General features: G+C 41.3%; 1 protein-coding gene across 1 annotated transcript; it reads left to right on the forward strand.

Moving 5' to 3' along the window:
* The first annotated feature begins 411 nt into the window (after positions 1–411).
* LOC311487028 (A disintegrin and metalloproteinase with thrombospondin motifs 9-like) lies at positions 412–13,484 on the forward strand. Its single transcript, XM_084543116.1, has 11 exons — positions 412–653; positions 3,928–4,098; positions 4,282–4,476; positions 5,657–5,786; positions 6,170–6,264; positions 6,668–6,762; positions 6,917–7,050; positions 7,431–7,522; positions 8,088–8,192; positions 9,745–9,853; positions 10,036–13,484. Exons 1-10 carry the CDS (start codon positions 432–434, stop codon positions 9,832–9,834), a joined length of 1,329 nt encoding a protein of 442 aa, XP_084399242.1. The 5' UTR covers positions 412–431; the 3' UTR covers positions 9,835–9,853; positions 10,036–13,484.
* The last annotated feature ends 1,417 nt before the right edge of the window (positions 13,485–14,901 follow it).

Raw genomic sequence — 14,901 nt, forward strand, 5'->3', positions numbered from 1 at the left:
GACACAGACGGAAGAAACCATCCACATTCCAGGCTCCAGTGTCAGCCTCTCCTCACTTCTGTAAAACCAATATAAATATGAGCCATGTTAATTAAACATAAACTTAAATTAGATTTCTTTAAACGTCATATGGCATACAATGTGTGCTATTCATTAATATTGTTAAAAGATGCAGATGAGCTATAGAGACCTGGTTGATAACATGCAAAGAAAGAATATTTAGTACTGACCATGCTGAGATAAAAGCTGGGTCTTATCAGCTGAGAAGTAAAAAAAAAAAAAAAAAATCGAAAAGTTAAGGAACACAAGGGAAACATCAACAACACAACTGAATATCGAGCATAAATGACAATAAACCAGAATTCATACCATTTAGTAAACTAAATATCATGTGTGAGTATGGTTACAGAGTTAAGGGTTAGTAATTGTTTATGAGTAATAAAGTGTTGACTTTTCCTTACCTGCCCCGCTTTCAGTGTTCAGCATCATGCGGAGACGGCGTCCAGCGCCGGGAGGTGTTCTGCCAGGTCGGAGACCGACGGAGTGCTCAGGATACCGGCTGCCCCCAGCGCTCCCGGCCGGTGTCCAACCAGAGCTGCCGGGTCGCGGACTGTCCCTCTCGATACCGGTGGAGTGAAGGAGACTGGCAGACGGTGAGCTCTCAAAGCCTGCACGGATAAACACTGTGTGCTGTGTGCTCTCTCGCTCGGCCGAAGATGAATTAGCTCTGTCATATCTGGTGAGGTCTGAGAGTCGCTGCTTCAGTCTGAGGCGCTGGTGCCTGCCAGGAGGCCAGGGGGGAGGAGAGGGGAGGAGAGGGGAGAGAGGAGCAGCCACATGCCCCTGATCAAAATCACATGACCCGTTTTTTTCATCCAACAAAACCGAATTCTTGATTAGAAAATGTTTAATTCCGGCGCTGACAAGCTAGGAAATGCACACCTGGGTGCAGAGGCACAGCTTGCCAATAAGGCAGGCTTTGGCCCCCATGCCAACAGGGCCCCCCACAAGGGCTGGCAAGCTTTAAACAAGAGCAGTGGCACTGTGCTAACGTTTCAATGACAGTGTTCAGACTTTGCATGTTCTGGGGAGTCAGTGGCAAGTACAGGTGTGAACACACCCAGAATGTATTTTAGTGATATAGTCTCTGACCCCATTTGGCCTGGGATGCATTTGACTTAATTCCTTTGGTAGTGGCGGGTCACCTTTTATAATATTCTGTCCTCGTAGCTGTTACTAAATAACATCTGAACAAGAAATAACTAATTATTTAATAGGAGTACAGTGTGTGGGCGGGACAGTGGTGTAGTGGTTAGCACTGATGCCTGACAGCAATAAGGTTCCCCGCAACCCTTCACAGGACAAGCGTTTACAGAAGATGAATGAATGAATGAATGAATGAGTACAGTGTGTGATTCTGTCATTCATTTCTTAATTATTAGATAATTACTTATACGATCATAATAATGTATAACAAATCGTGTGTAGTTAAGTTACGTATTTCTTCAATGTTATATGCATATTTTGTATATTATGTATTAGTTATAATATTGTACATGTCTCTAAAATAACTAAGGTCAGGGTGGAGAGAAAATCAATAATAATATAAACTTAATACGTCTTTCAGTGAGACAGAGTTCACAGCTTGTTCCAAAATGTGTATCATCTTCCTAAGTCGTGACGCAAAAAGAAACACAACAAACACAAGTTTGTGGTTTTAGTACACTGGTAGAGATCCACTAAAGACAACAGCCGTCAACAGATCTCAAGTCCTTGCAGGTGACACATGTGAAGACACATTTTAATGCCAGGTGTGATCACAGATACTTAATGCTGGTCAATGTTAATGAAGAGTCTAGTCTCCCATCTGTCGCCTCTTCTATAACCAATCGCCGCCCACGATTCTTTAAAGTAGTTAAATATGACAGCAGAGCCCACTTCAAAACGAAAAGAGAGATAGGAGAAAAGAAGGCAAGACAGTGCTAAGTGAAGCAAACAATGCTGATTAATGATAATGCTATATGGCTAACTGAATGCTGCTAATCTAGCCTTTTGACATTTGAATGAAATAACTGACACTAGCTTCACAATATTGTATTTGTTCTTTCTTCATTAGTGAACTTAGCAAGCAGAGCAGCTCTGTCAGTCTAGTGTTTGAACCGCCAGCAGGAGTCAAAACACCGCTTCGGTCGTCTTGTTAGCTTAGCTAGGAGGCTGGAAGAACATGAATAAGCCAGTAGTTAAAGTCAGAATATTTATGAGATAATGGTGATGAATGCTGGTTGGAGAGGCCCACCTGGAATTTGCTTGCCTGGGGCCTAGTAGACTCGAGAATCGCCTCTGCCTGTGTGGCAAAACTGTTAATTTAGAAGCCTACTGTTGCACTTAAAGCTGCGTAGGCTAAACTAAAGGCCTGGACAAAAATATGAGTGATGTAGCCCTATATGAGTGCTGATGAATGCACAGTACCATACAGATACAGATACAGATCATCCTTGCTGGTTTATTAGATCAGGCCTCTGCAGGAGGACTTACTTCTTTGTCTTGTTCCAGTGATATTGAATCTGGGTCACTGAGCAGCATGAAATGCCTTTGTGAGAGGAGAGTCTAATTAGTGTAGAGAGGTGTTTGTAGGTCCCTGCCTGTGTGTCCCAATTAACAGCTGGATGTAATTAAACCAGTTCAACTGGCAAGGGTTAACACGACCGCCTGTTTTATGCTTTTTTCTAGACTCCACAAATTTGATGCTTAATGTTATACCAGTGCTATTTCTGTTGCACATGTACATCATATTGTTGTTCCGATAAACCTCGGCTATTGTATGTGTCAGAAGGGAATATTTTATATTGTCTGCTGTTGGTTTTACCAGGACATACTAAAACCTAAGTACCTGTCAGCATAGCACAACTCAACAGAGCAGCTCTAGGTATTTCAGTGTTTGACAGTGTTCAGCATATTAAGAGTGATGAAGACCATCTGGAGCCGGCTGTTGTCGTATAACACCATGTTGAGCAGTGAGTGTTTGTGACGCAAGTGGAAATCCTTCTGAGCTCTTGTTAGACCGTCCAGTGTTTGCATTATGACTCTGAAGGACCAGAATGTCGTAACATGACGAGTTACCTCGTCAGTCTGTGTGCAGTGAGACATTGTTACGGTGTTCCTTAGACTCTGGATTAAAGGTAGCACTAGAAACACAGGCTGTCTCTTTTGATTGAGAGAACAACAAGTCACGGTGCTATTCTTTGACTAAACCTATTAAAAGTGAAACCTTTGCATTGCAGATGTGTCTGACCTGGGTCAAAGTGGAGTGGTCAGACCCAAAGTATAAAGGGTTTTTCTCCAAATTACTATTAGATTATGATTTCCTGAAAGAATATATGAGTGTTTCAGCCATCAGATATTAGTCTGGTATGCATATAAATGGTATGCATAAGTTGAACACCAATATACAATGTAAAACATAATAGTACACTCAAGATAATAGTGCATTGATTGCATCGAAATAAAACTATTATTGTAATATTTTTCTGGAGGAAATGTCTGGATGTTAAGATTGAGGTCGTCACTTACTGAATTACAGAACTTTCATTGCTAGCATGGTGTGTAAATCATTTCAGGAGTTCTCAGGACTTGGCCATGTCCTCAGCTTAAGTTTTTCTTCTTCTCAATAGCACACTGTGTTCCTCTCAGCTCTTATCAACTGTTTTGACATTGTGCTCCACACTCCACTGTGGTAAAAGTACTAGTAAAGTTTAATTATTCTCTGTTCTTGTTGCTGTGTTGTGATACCTTAACTTTAATGAGTAATGAATAAACAAATCCTATTGAATGGCAGCTTGTCTGAAATTTAAAAAATTCTCTTAATAATGTTAATACATGAGTCAGTATTTCTGTAAAACTCTGACCTCTGTCTTGCCTTCACTACAGTGCAGTAAGTCATGCGGATCGGGCCACAGGCAACGCACCTTGCAGTGTGTGGATCACAACCAGCGGGAGGTCCATGCTATGTACTGTGTGAATCTGATCAGGCCACCAGACATAGAGAGCTGCAACGCCCATGCCTGTGAATTCATCTGGATCACAGGGGAATGGTCGGAGGTGAGAGTCAAACAAAATGTGTGCCATCTAGAGAATGTAGAGGTTAGTTTCAAATCTCAGTAAAAACAAAAAAGTTAGTCTGGGTTCAATAGGTGTTGCTTCACCCTTTAATATTAAATCCAATAATGCTGTTACAGAAATCACAGTTTCTATCTCATACCGGCGATTTATCTTCTCTTCCAGTGCTCAGCCACCTGTGGTCAGGGCTACCGCCAGCGTCTGATCTCCTGCAGTGAAGTGCATGTGGAGAATGAAAACTATGAGTATGGCCATCAGTCTTTGTCCAACTGCCCAGGGACCCCCCCTGAGAGCTACATGCCCTGTAATCTGGAGCCGTGCCCGGCGCCGCTGGAGTGGAGGGCTGGAATCTGGGGGCCGGTGAGCGAGCCTTTGCTCCTCAGTGTTGTCTAGTTATTTATTAGTATTTTATCGAGAGGGACAGGCATGTTAGAAACTTTAGTTTCCGTACAATAAAATCATAAGACCATACTTGTTCAAGGAAACCGTTTTGTGAAGTTGTGATTTATCAAAAAACTGATTGAAGTCCGATGTCTGGCAAATTTCTCAGGGGGAGATGACTGCACACTGTTGCTATGAATGGCTAAATTGAAATTGTACAGAAACATTCACATTACAATGTTTTTTGTTGTTCAACTCAGGTAGCAATACCACTAATAACCACTAGATGGCAACATCTCACAAATATGTTGTCTAAAGCTACAGACTTTGCAGTATTTTTGGACAGCTACAACCTGAAATTGACAATCTCTGTACAGAGTTTTTGACAATAAACAGACCTCCTACGGTTATTATTAACGGATAGGTTGCAGATTTGGATGCAAAGGCAGCTAGTTAATGAAAGTAAACTGACTCCTCACAGTCATCTGATTCAGTACATCAGCAAGTCCCGAAAAAATAGCAGTGGCTCTGGAGTGGAGTATAACTATACAGTGTAACTCACTACCAGTGTGTATTTCTTTACGCATTTACGTTTACGTGTCTCTCCTGCAAAGCATCAAGCATCGGGCAAGTTCCTGATTTGTTCCCTCTGCATGAAAAACATAACCAGAGCATTCAGATGTTCCTGACTTAAAAAAGGAACGTAGGTTATGCATGATGAAGGAATGTTAGGGCAAGCCCTTTCTGAACCCATTCAGACTGAACTGCAGCATCTGCAGCAAACTGTCTTGATAGAAGAGTCTATGAAAATAATCTGGGTGGTTTGTTGACACTCTGAAATTTCTTCAAAGGGGCACGCCAACAGTATTTCATGGAACACTGCTTGATGTTGATCACTGGACAACATTCAGAGTCTACAACACTAAAAGTTTCGTCCACAACACGGACAACACCGTGGTTGAATGTGGTGAAGAAAAACCCTTTTTTCCCCAAAATCCATCAGTATGATGTAGTAAATCAGGATTGGGGTTAGGCCAAATGAATAAAGTCACATTTCACCTGACTGAAAACTAAATGAGTCTTTGAAGGTTGAAGTTACAGACAGACTGTCATCTGTCAACTGTGTTTCACACTGCTGTGTTCTGTTGCTTCCTTTCAGTGTTCAACGAGCTGTGGGGATGGAATGATGGAGCGGACGGTGCAGTGTGTGTCAGCAGATGGTCGGGAAAGCGATAGGTGTTCACCAGAGGCAAAGCCAGAAGCCAGAAAAGTCTGCAGAAATCCCAGCTGTGAGTTCTGCAAGAAAACTCCCGTTCTTTTAACAAAGGTCAATGCTGCTAGGATTAGATAAAAGCCAAATGGAAGCATCTGTAATTGCAGTATGGCAGGTATGACTCAACATGACATGTTCAACTAGGAGATTTGACCTTTAGTAAAATATTTATAAGCAAAGATTTACTGATCAGTGTATTTACTTCCCTACACTACCATTGCACATCAAAGAGTGAGTGGCTTTTTGTTTTCTTTGATTCGATGAAGTGATTTGTCACACTCGACTTGACTGATGAAATGTGTGCGTGTGCATGCGTGCAGATCTGTGTAAGCAGCCTGTTGCCCTTCAATAATGCACCTGTGAATACTTGCTTATTTCAACCTCTGTTATGTCTCCAAGGCCGTTTACCCTCTAGCTGTCAAGACGTCCAGAGCGTGAGCGGCCCCATTCCAGACAGCGAACACTTTCTCAGCATTCAGGGAAAAGCTGTCAAGGTAAGATGATATCATCTTACTGTTTCCCAAGTACAGAAAACACAGATTGTATAGGCATGCCAGATTTCATTCATGATGGGAAGCAGACACTTAAAAAAGTAGGTTTCTTTTATGAACGTTAACAAATGTTTCTCTGCATGGGTTGCATGCAACAATTAGCCTATCCACTAATCAGGCATAACATTATGACCACCTTCTTAATATTTTTTATACCTCCAAAACAGTTGTGATTCATCAGAGATTTTCGTTTTCTAATCTGCACATCCTCTGTACTTAAATAATTCTTCTTTACCTTCCCTTTTCACCTCTCTGTCTTTCCTTTATCCCTGCTTCACTAATTCTTCTTCATTTCATCTCCCAACTCTACTTTCCCTCTTACTCCTCCTTCGCCTTTCTTCCTCAGGTCTACTGTGCAGGAATGCAGACAGAGACTCCACAGGAGTACATCACCTTGACAACTGGCGAAGGGGAGAATTTTTCAGAGATCTTTGGTTTCAGGTAAACAGCCAAAAGGATAACAATAAGAACATGTTTCATTGCGAATCCTGCTGACTCCTAGCTGTGTTTTTTTCTCCCTCTGTAAATGAACAAATTCCATGGAAGCTAAGGTATGTTTTGCATGTGTGTGTGTGTGTGTGTGTGTGTTTTCCAGACTCAATGACCCCACCCAGTGTCCATCCAACGGCTCCAGAAGAGAAGACTGTGACTGTCGGAGAGACTACCCTGCCGCAGCCATCACCACCTTCTCAAAAGTCCGCCTGGACATCAGCAAGTTGGACATCATCAGTGAGTTGCTCACACTCTCACAGACAGCATGGGACACACACATAACACACACCGGCAACAACATCCTGTGCCAGTGTAAACTCTACATTAGCCTCAAATGAGCACTTCCTTTGCCATTTAATTATGTCCATGCTCAGGGACGGTTAATGGGCTCAAGATGTCTTTAAAGTTCATTTAAGCAACACACAATTACAAGGCTGGAGGGAATGAAATTCTCTAACTAGATGGAGTTATACTGATATTGCCATTTGGCTGAGCCTGAAACGAAGGCCACATTTATCCGTGAATAACATCAAATTTGGTCATTATGGCAGATGTAAGTTATCATTATAAAGGTTCGGTATAAGTGATGAGCTTGTCACTTTATCTTTGATGTTCAGCTACGGACTGGCGGTTTGCTTTAACCCGCGAAGGGAAGAACGTTCCATTTGCTACAGCTGGAGACTGCTACAGTATGGCCCGCTGTCCACAGGTGAGAACAAAAACAGCCGTCAGATGTTAAAGCTGTCACAAAAGAAAAAGTGCAAGTGTAACAAATATCGTCAGTGATTGCTCAGTTCCATCCAGTGTCAGGAAAGCCATTCGTTTTCAAAGGAATGTAGTTGTTATTAGTGTTATTAATTACACATGTGCCTTTCTTGCTGAGGCACGTCCAAAGTTTCTGGCCTCTAGCTTCGAAATATGTTCTTGGAAAGCTTCTAAAAACAGTACAGTTTAACATTTTGTACCGAGGCCAATCAACTGTATTTTTAATAAGGAAGATTTATGTGCTGCTTAGGTACATAGATTAAATGATTATGTCTTGTGCTTTTCTGTGTGTATTCTCTGGTCGTATTTAATATGCCCCATGGTATGTATCGCTGGTCTATGTCGTATTCGTTCTGATCCCTATACAAATAAATGCTGTAAAAAGGATAAAGCTACTGAAGATGTTTGTCTTAAAATGAAATTAATTTAACAGAACTGCTTGAATGAATTGCTTTTGAAATACACTTCAATATCAAGACTTTTTTCTCTTTGTTTCTCTCTTGTTTTAGGGACGCTTCAGGATCAACCTGTCAGGAACAGGTTTCAGGGTGGCTGAGGACACCTCATGGATCTCCCAGGGCAACTATGCAGTATCTAATATACAGAAATCACAGGTAGCTTTTCACATGCGCTGATCCGACATAACATTATGATCACCTTCCTGTGTAGGTCTCCCTTGTGCTTCGAAAACAGTTGTGACTCATCAGAATGGACATGGGCCTCCTGAGGGTGTCCTGTGGTGTCTGGAAACAGAATGTTGTTAGTGGGGGCCTTTGGGTCCTATGGGTGGAGGGGAGGGCCCTCTGTGGATCATCCCACAGATACTTGATCAGTTTGGGATCTAGTGAATTTGGAGGCCAGGTCAACACATTTGAGTTGTTCCTAAACCGTTTTTGTGTGTGCCTGTGTCAGGCTGCATCCTGCTGGGGATGGCTGCTGCCATCAAGGAGTGTCATTGCTATGGGGTGGGGGTGCCTGGTCTGGTCTCGGTTGGCGGTACATGTCTAAGTAACATCCACATGAATGCCAGGTCCAGAAGTTTCCCAGCAGAGAAGAACTGTCACAAGATGATCAATGTTATTTACTTCTCTTGTCAGGTGTAAATTTCTGTTATACCCAAGGGAACACTCACAAAATAACCATTAACATTGACTGAACGGCCAATTTTAACCATCTTTTCTATGACAGAAGGAGGAATGCTTGAGAATAAGGACTTCATGACTGATCCATGGTGATAGATGATAAGATCTATTCACATTCTATTCCCACTTCATGTCCTCTGGGCTTTGGACCACCAGGAGGGCATAGCCCCAAATGGATTCAGTGTTCCCAGCTCCGCTTCTGTCCTTAAACATGCTGAGAAAGGACCTTTCTTGGGTAGCTGCTCTCTCAAGTGCCCTCTCCCCCTACAAGCCGACCTTTGAAATGGAGATCAGCCTGGAGAGCGCTTCTTGGCAAGGCAAAAACAGGAGGCAGCAGAGATGCCAAGAAGTGTTCACAGGCTGATGCCCAAAGCCAGCTGGCCCTCTTGGGGCACTCGATGCAGTTTAAATAAAGCCTTGTTGTGACAGTGGGATGGAGACAGCACTCAAGTAAAGATCAGACAAACCACTCGCTGCACGCTGTGGTTTTCATGTCGTGGGATAGTGATTTTGGCGTACGCGTCTGATGCAATGTCTTTCTTGTTTCTATGTTTATTTCAAACCACCATTTTGTTGCATGCAAATGATCCTGGTGAAGGGCTTGTGAGTGATTAGCTTGCATTTTTCTGCTAGTTGATGAGGGTGCTTACCCAATTCATACCTGGGGAAAAACTCCTGGGTGGGCTTTGAAAAGAAAAGACAGATTTCAGAGCTGCCAAAACAACCCGGGTGGCAAATAATTACTATAAGTAAAAAAAATTTAAAAAAAATTGATATTCTCAAAGTACAAGTAGAAGTCCCTTAAATGTTAGGATTCTTTAAATATTATTAATATCCTGTTTTTGCATGTAATATGGCAGGAGAATATTTCTCTTCAATGCAACACACAAAAAAAAAAACACAAGAAGCAGTGACACAAAGTATTTTTTCTTGATTTTTCTTTAAACGAAAATTTATTTTTGAAGCAACAGAATCTTACAGTTTATATATATATATATATGTCATGTTCCTCTTGTGTCCACAGGATGGCAGCAGAGTGTCAGGGATGTGTGGAGGCTATTGCGGTAAATGTACACCATCCACTGGCCGCAGTCTACCTGTAACACTGGAGTAGATCTACAGACATCAAGAAGGTGTGGGATGCTTTAACATGTATGGTATATATAAATAATTGTATATTGTAAAATATATAGCTGAAATCTGCATTTCTGCTCAACAGTCTTTTCATTGTCCAGTCTTTATCCTAATCTGCAGTTTTATGAGCTTTTAGTGACTGATTGAGTGAAAATTGCTGTTTGTATGTGTTTTTCCACAGTCTTCAGGTGCTCATTGTTTGAACAAATCCCTCCTCTTTGGTGCTACAGCTTCAAATCCATCCTTCTCTCAACCTCCCATGTGTGTACAGTGTAAATGAATTTAGTGTAAGTACTGTATATAGCAGGAGAAATGTATTATTTATTGTACTCGCCATTTATTTTTGTAATGTAATGTAATTTAAAGGTTTTGTTATCAATAGCAAACACCACACAGTTGGCATTTATTGTTGGGATGGTCAGCAGCTCTGTAGTTCTCATGCAGTGAGGTGTCTCCAGGCAGTGGGTCTTTTTCAAATTCTTTACTGCTCCAAGCAGGGTTTATAGATGAACGATTGGAAATACAGCTCTTTAGATGGAGTTGAATCTTGTGGTGCGTTTTTTTTTCTTTTTATGAGACATTCTCTGTTCTTTTGATAGAAGATTGTATTTTTACCCTGCATTTACTCTGAATTGTTGATTTCTGATTTGCTAAAATTGCATTCCAGTCTATCTGTCCTTTTTTTTAATTGATGAGGTCCATATATTGTTGCGTTTTTCAGTTGCTAGTTTAGTCTGCAGGCATTAGGGAACATCTCTAAATTGTAGCTACAGAAAATGACCCAGGTTACACTCTCCTCCTCCGTATCAGCTTTCATATCAAAGTGCCACCCACTACCGCAAGTAAATTCTCAGACTGTGGGAAATACTGCAGTGATCTTTGGGCACAACAGCTCTCCCTGAGTTTGACTTATTTTCCTCCGTCTGTGGCAATGAGCAGTTGAAAAGAATTGTATAATTTGCAAAGGTAAGATGATTACTATGGAAACATATGCAGTATTATCACTATTAACTACTCAGCAACTCCATAAGAGGACGTGTTTGGTGCAGTGTGTTAATTTTCTACTTCAAATGTAGTTTTTGTCACACGTGACCAAAGACTTTGTGTAACAGATGGACCTAGCCACAGTGACACCACTCATTGGTTTGTGGACAACCGTTTTGGAACCTTGAAGTTTAGCATTTGGTATTTGGAAGTCATTATCTTGGGTTTTTTGGAGCCAGGAGTGGCCATATTTGGATGAGAGGGAGGTGCTGGAGAACAGTGAGGTGTTACGCTTGTCAATCACTCCTGACCAGACATAGCAGTCCAGCCAGGCACAGCCTGGACAGTTTTCAGTGTGCGTCTGTTGAGCCAGAGATATTTTGGAGACATCACCTAACCGCCATCAGCTACACTGCAATTTCATTTTCACTTTTGTCTACATCCATCTTTGATATGCAGTCTATATACAGTATGCACCGATCTGGCTTTCATACAATGGATGCAGCTCACACTACAAACTTCACAGCTTCCCTGACTGTATTTGTAGCTGATCATGTCCAGTTGTCACAAACCAACTGGACAGTGCTTTCCAGCTGTTAATTACAGATGGAGGTCTGAGAGGAGAGTGCATGCTTGTGAGCTGATTTTCTCTCTCATTAAGGGTCAAGTACCAGGGTCACGTGCATCAATTACACCATGTAAGGAAGGACCAGGTGTAGCTGCTATGCTGCTTTGCTAATTTGAAGTGCTTTTATTGAATGTTGCAGTTAAATCCACAAACACATAGAGGCGTGATACACCTTACTTACTGGACCATAAGGAAAAGGGTATAGGTCACAAGAACCATAGAGAATATGCGCTGCCAGACATCAGAGAGACCCAAATTCCTCTGTGTTCCTGAATATCTCTTAGGTAGCGTGCTGTGACCAGGGAGAGCCATTAGCCTTTAGCTTTTTACAGAACAGTCAGGTTATCTTATCTGGAACAACTTGAGAGACTTGCCAGAAAAAACAAAACAAAAACAGACGTCACCTCAGGCCAATAAAATTCCTCTCGATGCTCCGGAGATATAATGTCATGGTCTGATCCTGGAGACCTGGAGACACCTCTCATACTGCTGATCTCACAGGCCCTGCAGTGGGATTTCTGTCCACACGCCGCTGCTCGGAAACCATTGCATCCTGAACCTCACACTCTTTTCCTCCATATTTGTTTTTAAAAGTCTGTCCAAACTGTGTGCTCCTGTTCAGAGAATTCTGATTTGCCGTTCTTTGTGAAGATATCAGGGTGCTTTTTATTTTGTGTTTAAGTATGTTTTCGTATCTCTTGGCCACTGTTTTGCAGTATTATGAGCTGATTTTTTTTTTATTATTTAAAATAAAAAACAATTTGGTGCAGAATAATACAGAAAATCTAGAAGGAAATGCAAAAAATATATCTATATATTCTTTGTATTCTTTAATTTTAGGTTTGTGTATGATTAAGAAGCCATATTCGCTTTTATAAGCCATTCTGTATGGTGCTATCTCACTGCCTTACGTGGCAGTTGTGCACACTTCAACTACAAAGGGACTTCAACACACAATCTGAAACTAAACAAGTACAAAAGACACAGGGAAGAAAACATTTTGTGCCTTACTCACGGTCACAGCTGACAAGTGCACTTCTCATTGTGAATGTCAGGATGTAGTTAAGTCGACAGAGCTCTCAGGTGTCATTAATGAAGGGATTATTATATTTAAGTGTATTTATCTTATTCTACACACATGTTTATCATGCAGCCACACCTGTATTGTTATCATTTAACAATGTACAGTGTCTCTGTATTCTTTATCTTATTTTTATTTTATATGCAAATATTTATTTGATCTTTTCTTGTGAATGTACATAAACCTTGGCCATAAATGTTTAAGAATTACCACACAGTATTGCCATAAAATGAACCATCTGGCAGCACATTTCCTGTTTTATGAGTACATTTATTTATACATCTATATGTGTCATATCCGCCTGGATTGTATAAGCAGAGCTGGGTGCTGCCTCATGAAATAATGATTTATGTATGAGACCGGATAAGGCAATGATTGGAGAGTAATAAAAAGCGTTACACGCACCGCACATGTCTGTCTGCTTTTCACACTGACCTATCATTTTCACTCAAATGTGTCCTTGATGTGTCACCTGATCGTAACACTGGCTGTGAAAATATTAAGGAAAGGTGAAAGCCTGGTTAATATTTTGGCCATAACATTCTCACTCCGTAACACTCGTGTAATTATGATTACACAGCACCATAACAGCCTGGCAGTTGACCTGACAGATGTGTTTTATGACACTAATCTAGTCTCTGTCTGTGCTCATGACAGTTCATTATTAGGCCATTTACCTGGTGTCACCACTGGGCCTCCTAAATAAATATGATTCACTGCGTTGGGTGCACCTGAACCTGTATCTTAAAGATCTACACTAAGGCATTATTTTAGGATTTAAACAAAATGACTGCTCTCCTGCAGTCATTTTTTTCTTATTGAAATCGGGCTCAAACAAATACACAATATTTTTAGTTTCAGAAGACATTAAAAAGGTAACCGAGAAGTCTGACTTAATGTCAGATTTAAAGGGAAGCTGATGCACATCCATCTGCACAAAAAAAGTCAAACATCCCAACAAAACAACTTTTTAATGGAACTATCACTAGCATTACATGAACATCAAGAAAAATGTACTACACAAATCTTTAATCTTTAAATTATTAATCTTTAATAATAAAAGTGAGAAGTGAGAAAATTGCTCACTACCGTCAGTGATCTTGTAACTCACTGTAGCTTAAACTGTGAATGTTGTTGTCTTGAGCTTGTTCATCAGTCTCCCGTCACCTTGTACGTAACCTAATGTTAATTTCAAGCGGAGTGTGGAATAAATTACCAGCTGTGTGCCAGGATGAATATGCATTTTAGCAACACTGCCTAGTTCACATAAGCTTACATGATCTGCACCATTCTAGTAACCTCAGGTGGGCTGTAGCAACACGATCCAGTCAGTGACTTTGAGAAATGACTCCTCGAATGTCTGTCAACAGTTTCGGTAATCTGCTGCTTGAGAGCGGTTGTTGTATGCTCGACGAGGAAAAGAGTGTAGAGGAAATGGGAAGTAGTGTTGGGGGAGAAAGAAGCTTTCAACAGCTCCACGGGGCTTGTCTAAACCTAAGAACGTGATTCAGATGTGGATCTGCAAACATCTCGGAGGTCCGCTTGCAGAAAAAAAAAATCTCCATTTCCCTTTTCCTTTTTTGCGTGCACATGAAATGTGTAACAGGAGTCGACAGTATAGATGACAGCAGCGTGTCAGCAGGTTTGTATTACACCAGATATTCCTGAAAAAGAAATGACATACAGGCAAGTCTTCTTTCAGAGGCCCTGCAACAGTGTTAAACATTACAGTATGATGAAGCATCTATCTATCTATCTATCTATCTATCTATCTATCTATCTATCTATCTATCTATCTATCTATCTATCTATCTATCTATCTGTCTATCTATCTATCTATGTGCAGACTGTGTCGCCTCAGGCTGACACGGCGTCCTTGGTGGTATTCTTTCTCAGCCTGTAGTTTTTCCTCTTGTCTCACGGGTCAGGTAACTGAACTATGCAGCTGCTGCCTTCAATGATGAAAGGCTGGTTGCTTTTTTGTCTAAAAAAATCTTTGGGTTAGTGCAAATAAGCCAGAGAGTAGTGGGTCTGGACAGAGAACATCGGACAATTGATAGTGGTGCTCTAAACGGTAGCTTTCCTAACATACAGGGGACATCCGACATTTCCACTGTTGTCATTTCTGTGAGTACCGTCTCTGGGTGTCTGCATGTCTAAATTCTACTGAGTACAGTACTGAGTGCAGGTTTTCCCACTCTAGCCTCACAGACCTTCCCACAAGGATTACATGTAAGCTGCTGCGGTTGAGACTGTACTAGACGTTCCCAACACGTCTGAATGTCATGTCTGCCACCTTGCAAGCAGATGCCAACTGAACCCAAATAAGACCTGACAGACATCTGCAGGTCTGA

Source organism: Chelon labrosus, assembly GCF_963514085.1.
Source record: "Chelon labrosus genome assembly, chromosome: 4".
Lineage (NCBI taxonomy): Eukaryota > Metazoa > Chordata > Actinopteri > Mugiliformes > Mugilidae > Chelon > Chelon labrosus.

Bases quoted from the DNA above. Each gene is read 5' to 3' on its own strand.
- LOC311487028 (XM_084543116.1), top strand. From the start codon at position 432: ATGAGTAATAAAGTGTTGACTTTTCCTTACCTGCCCCGCTTTCAGTGT. The intron at 654-3,927 runs GTGAGCTCTCAA...CCTTCACTACAG, and splicing joins GTGAAGGAGACTGGCAGACG to TGCAGTAAGTCATGCGGATC. The intron at 7,523-8,087 runs GTGAGAACAAAA...CTCTTGTTTTAG, and splicing joins GTATGGCCCGCTGTCCACAG to GGACGCTTCAGGATCAACCT.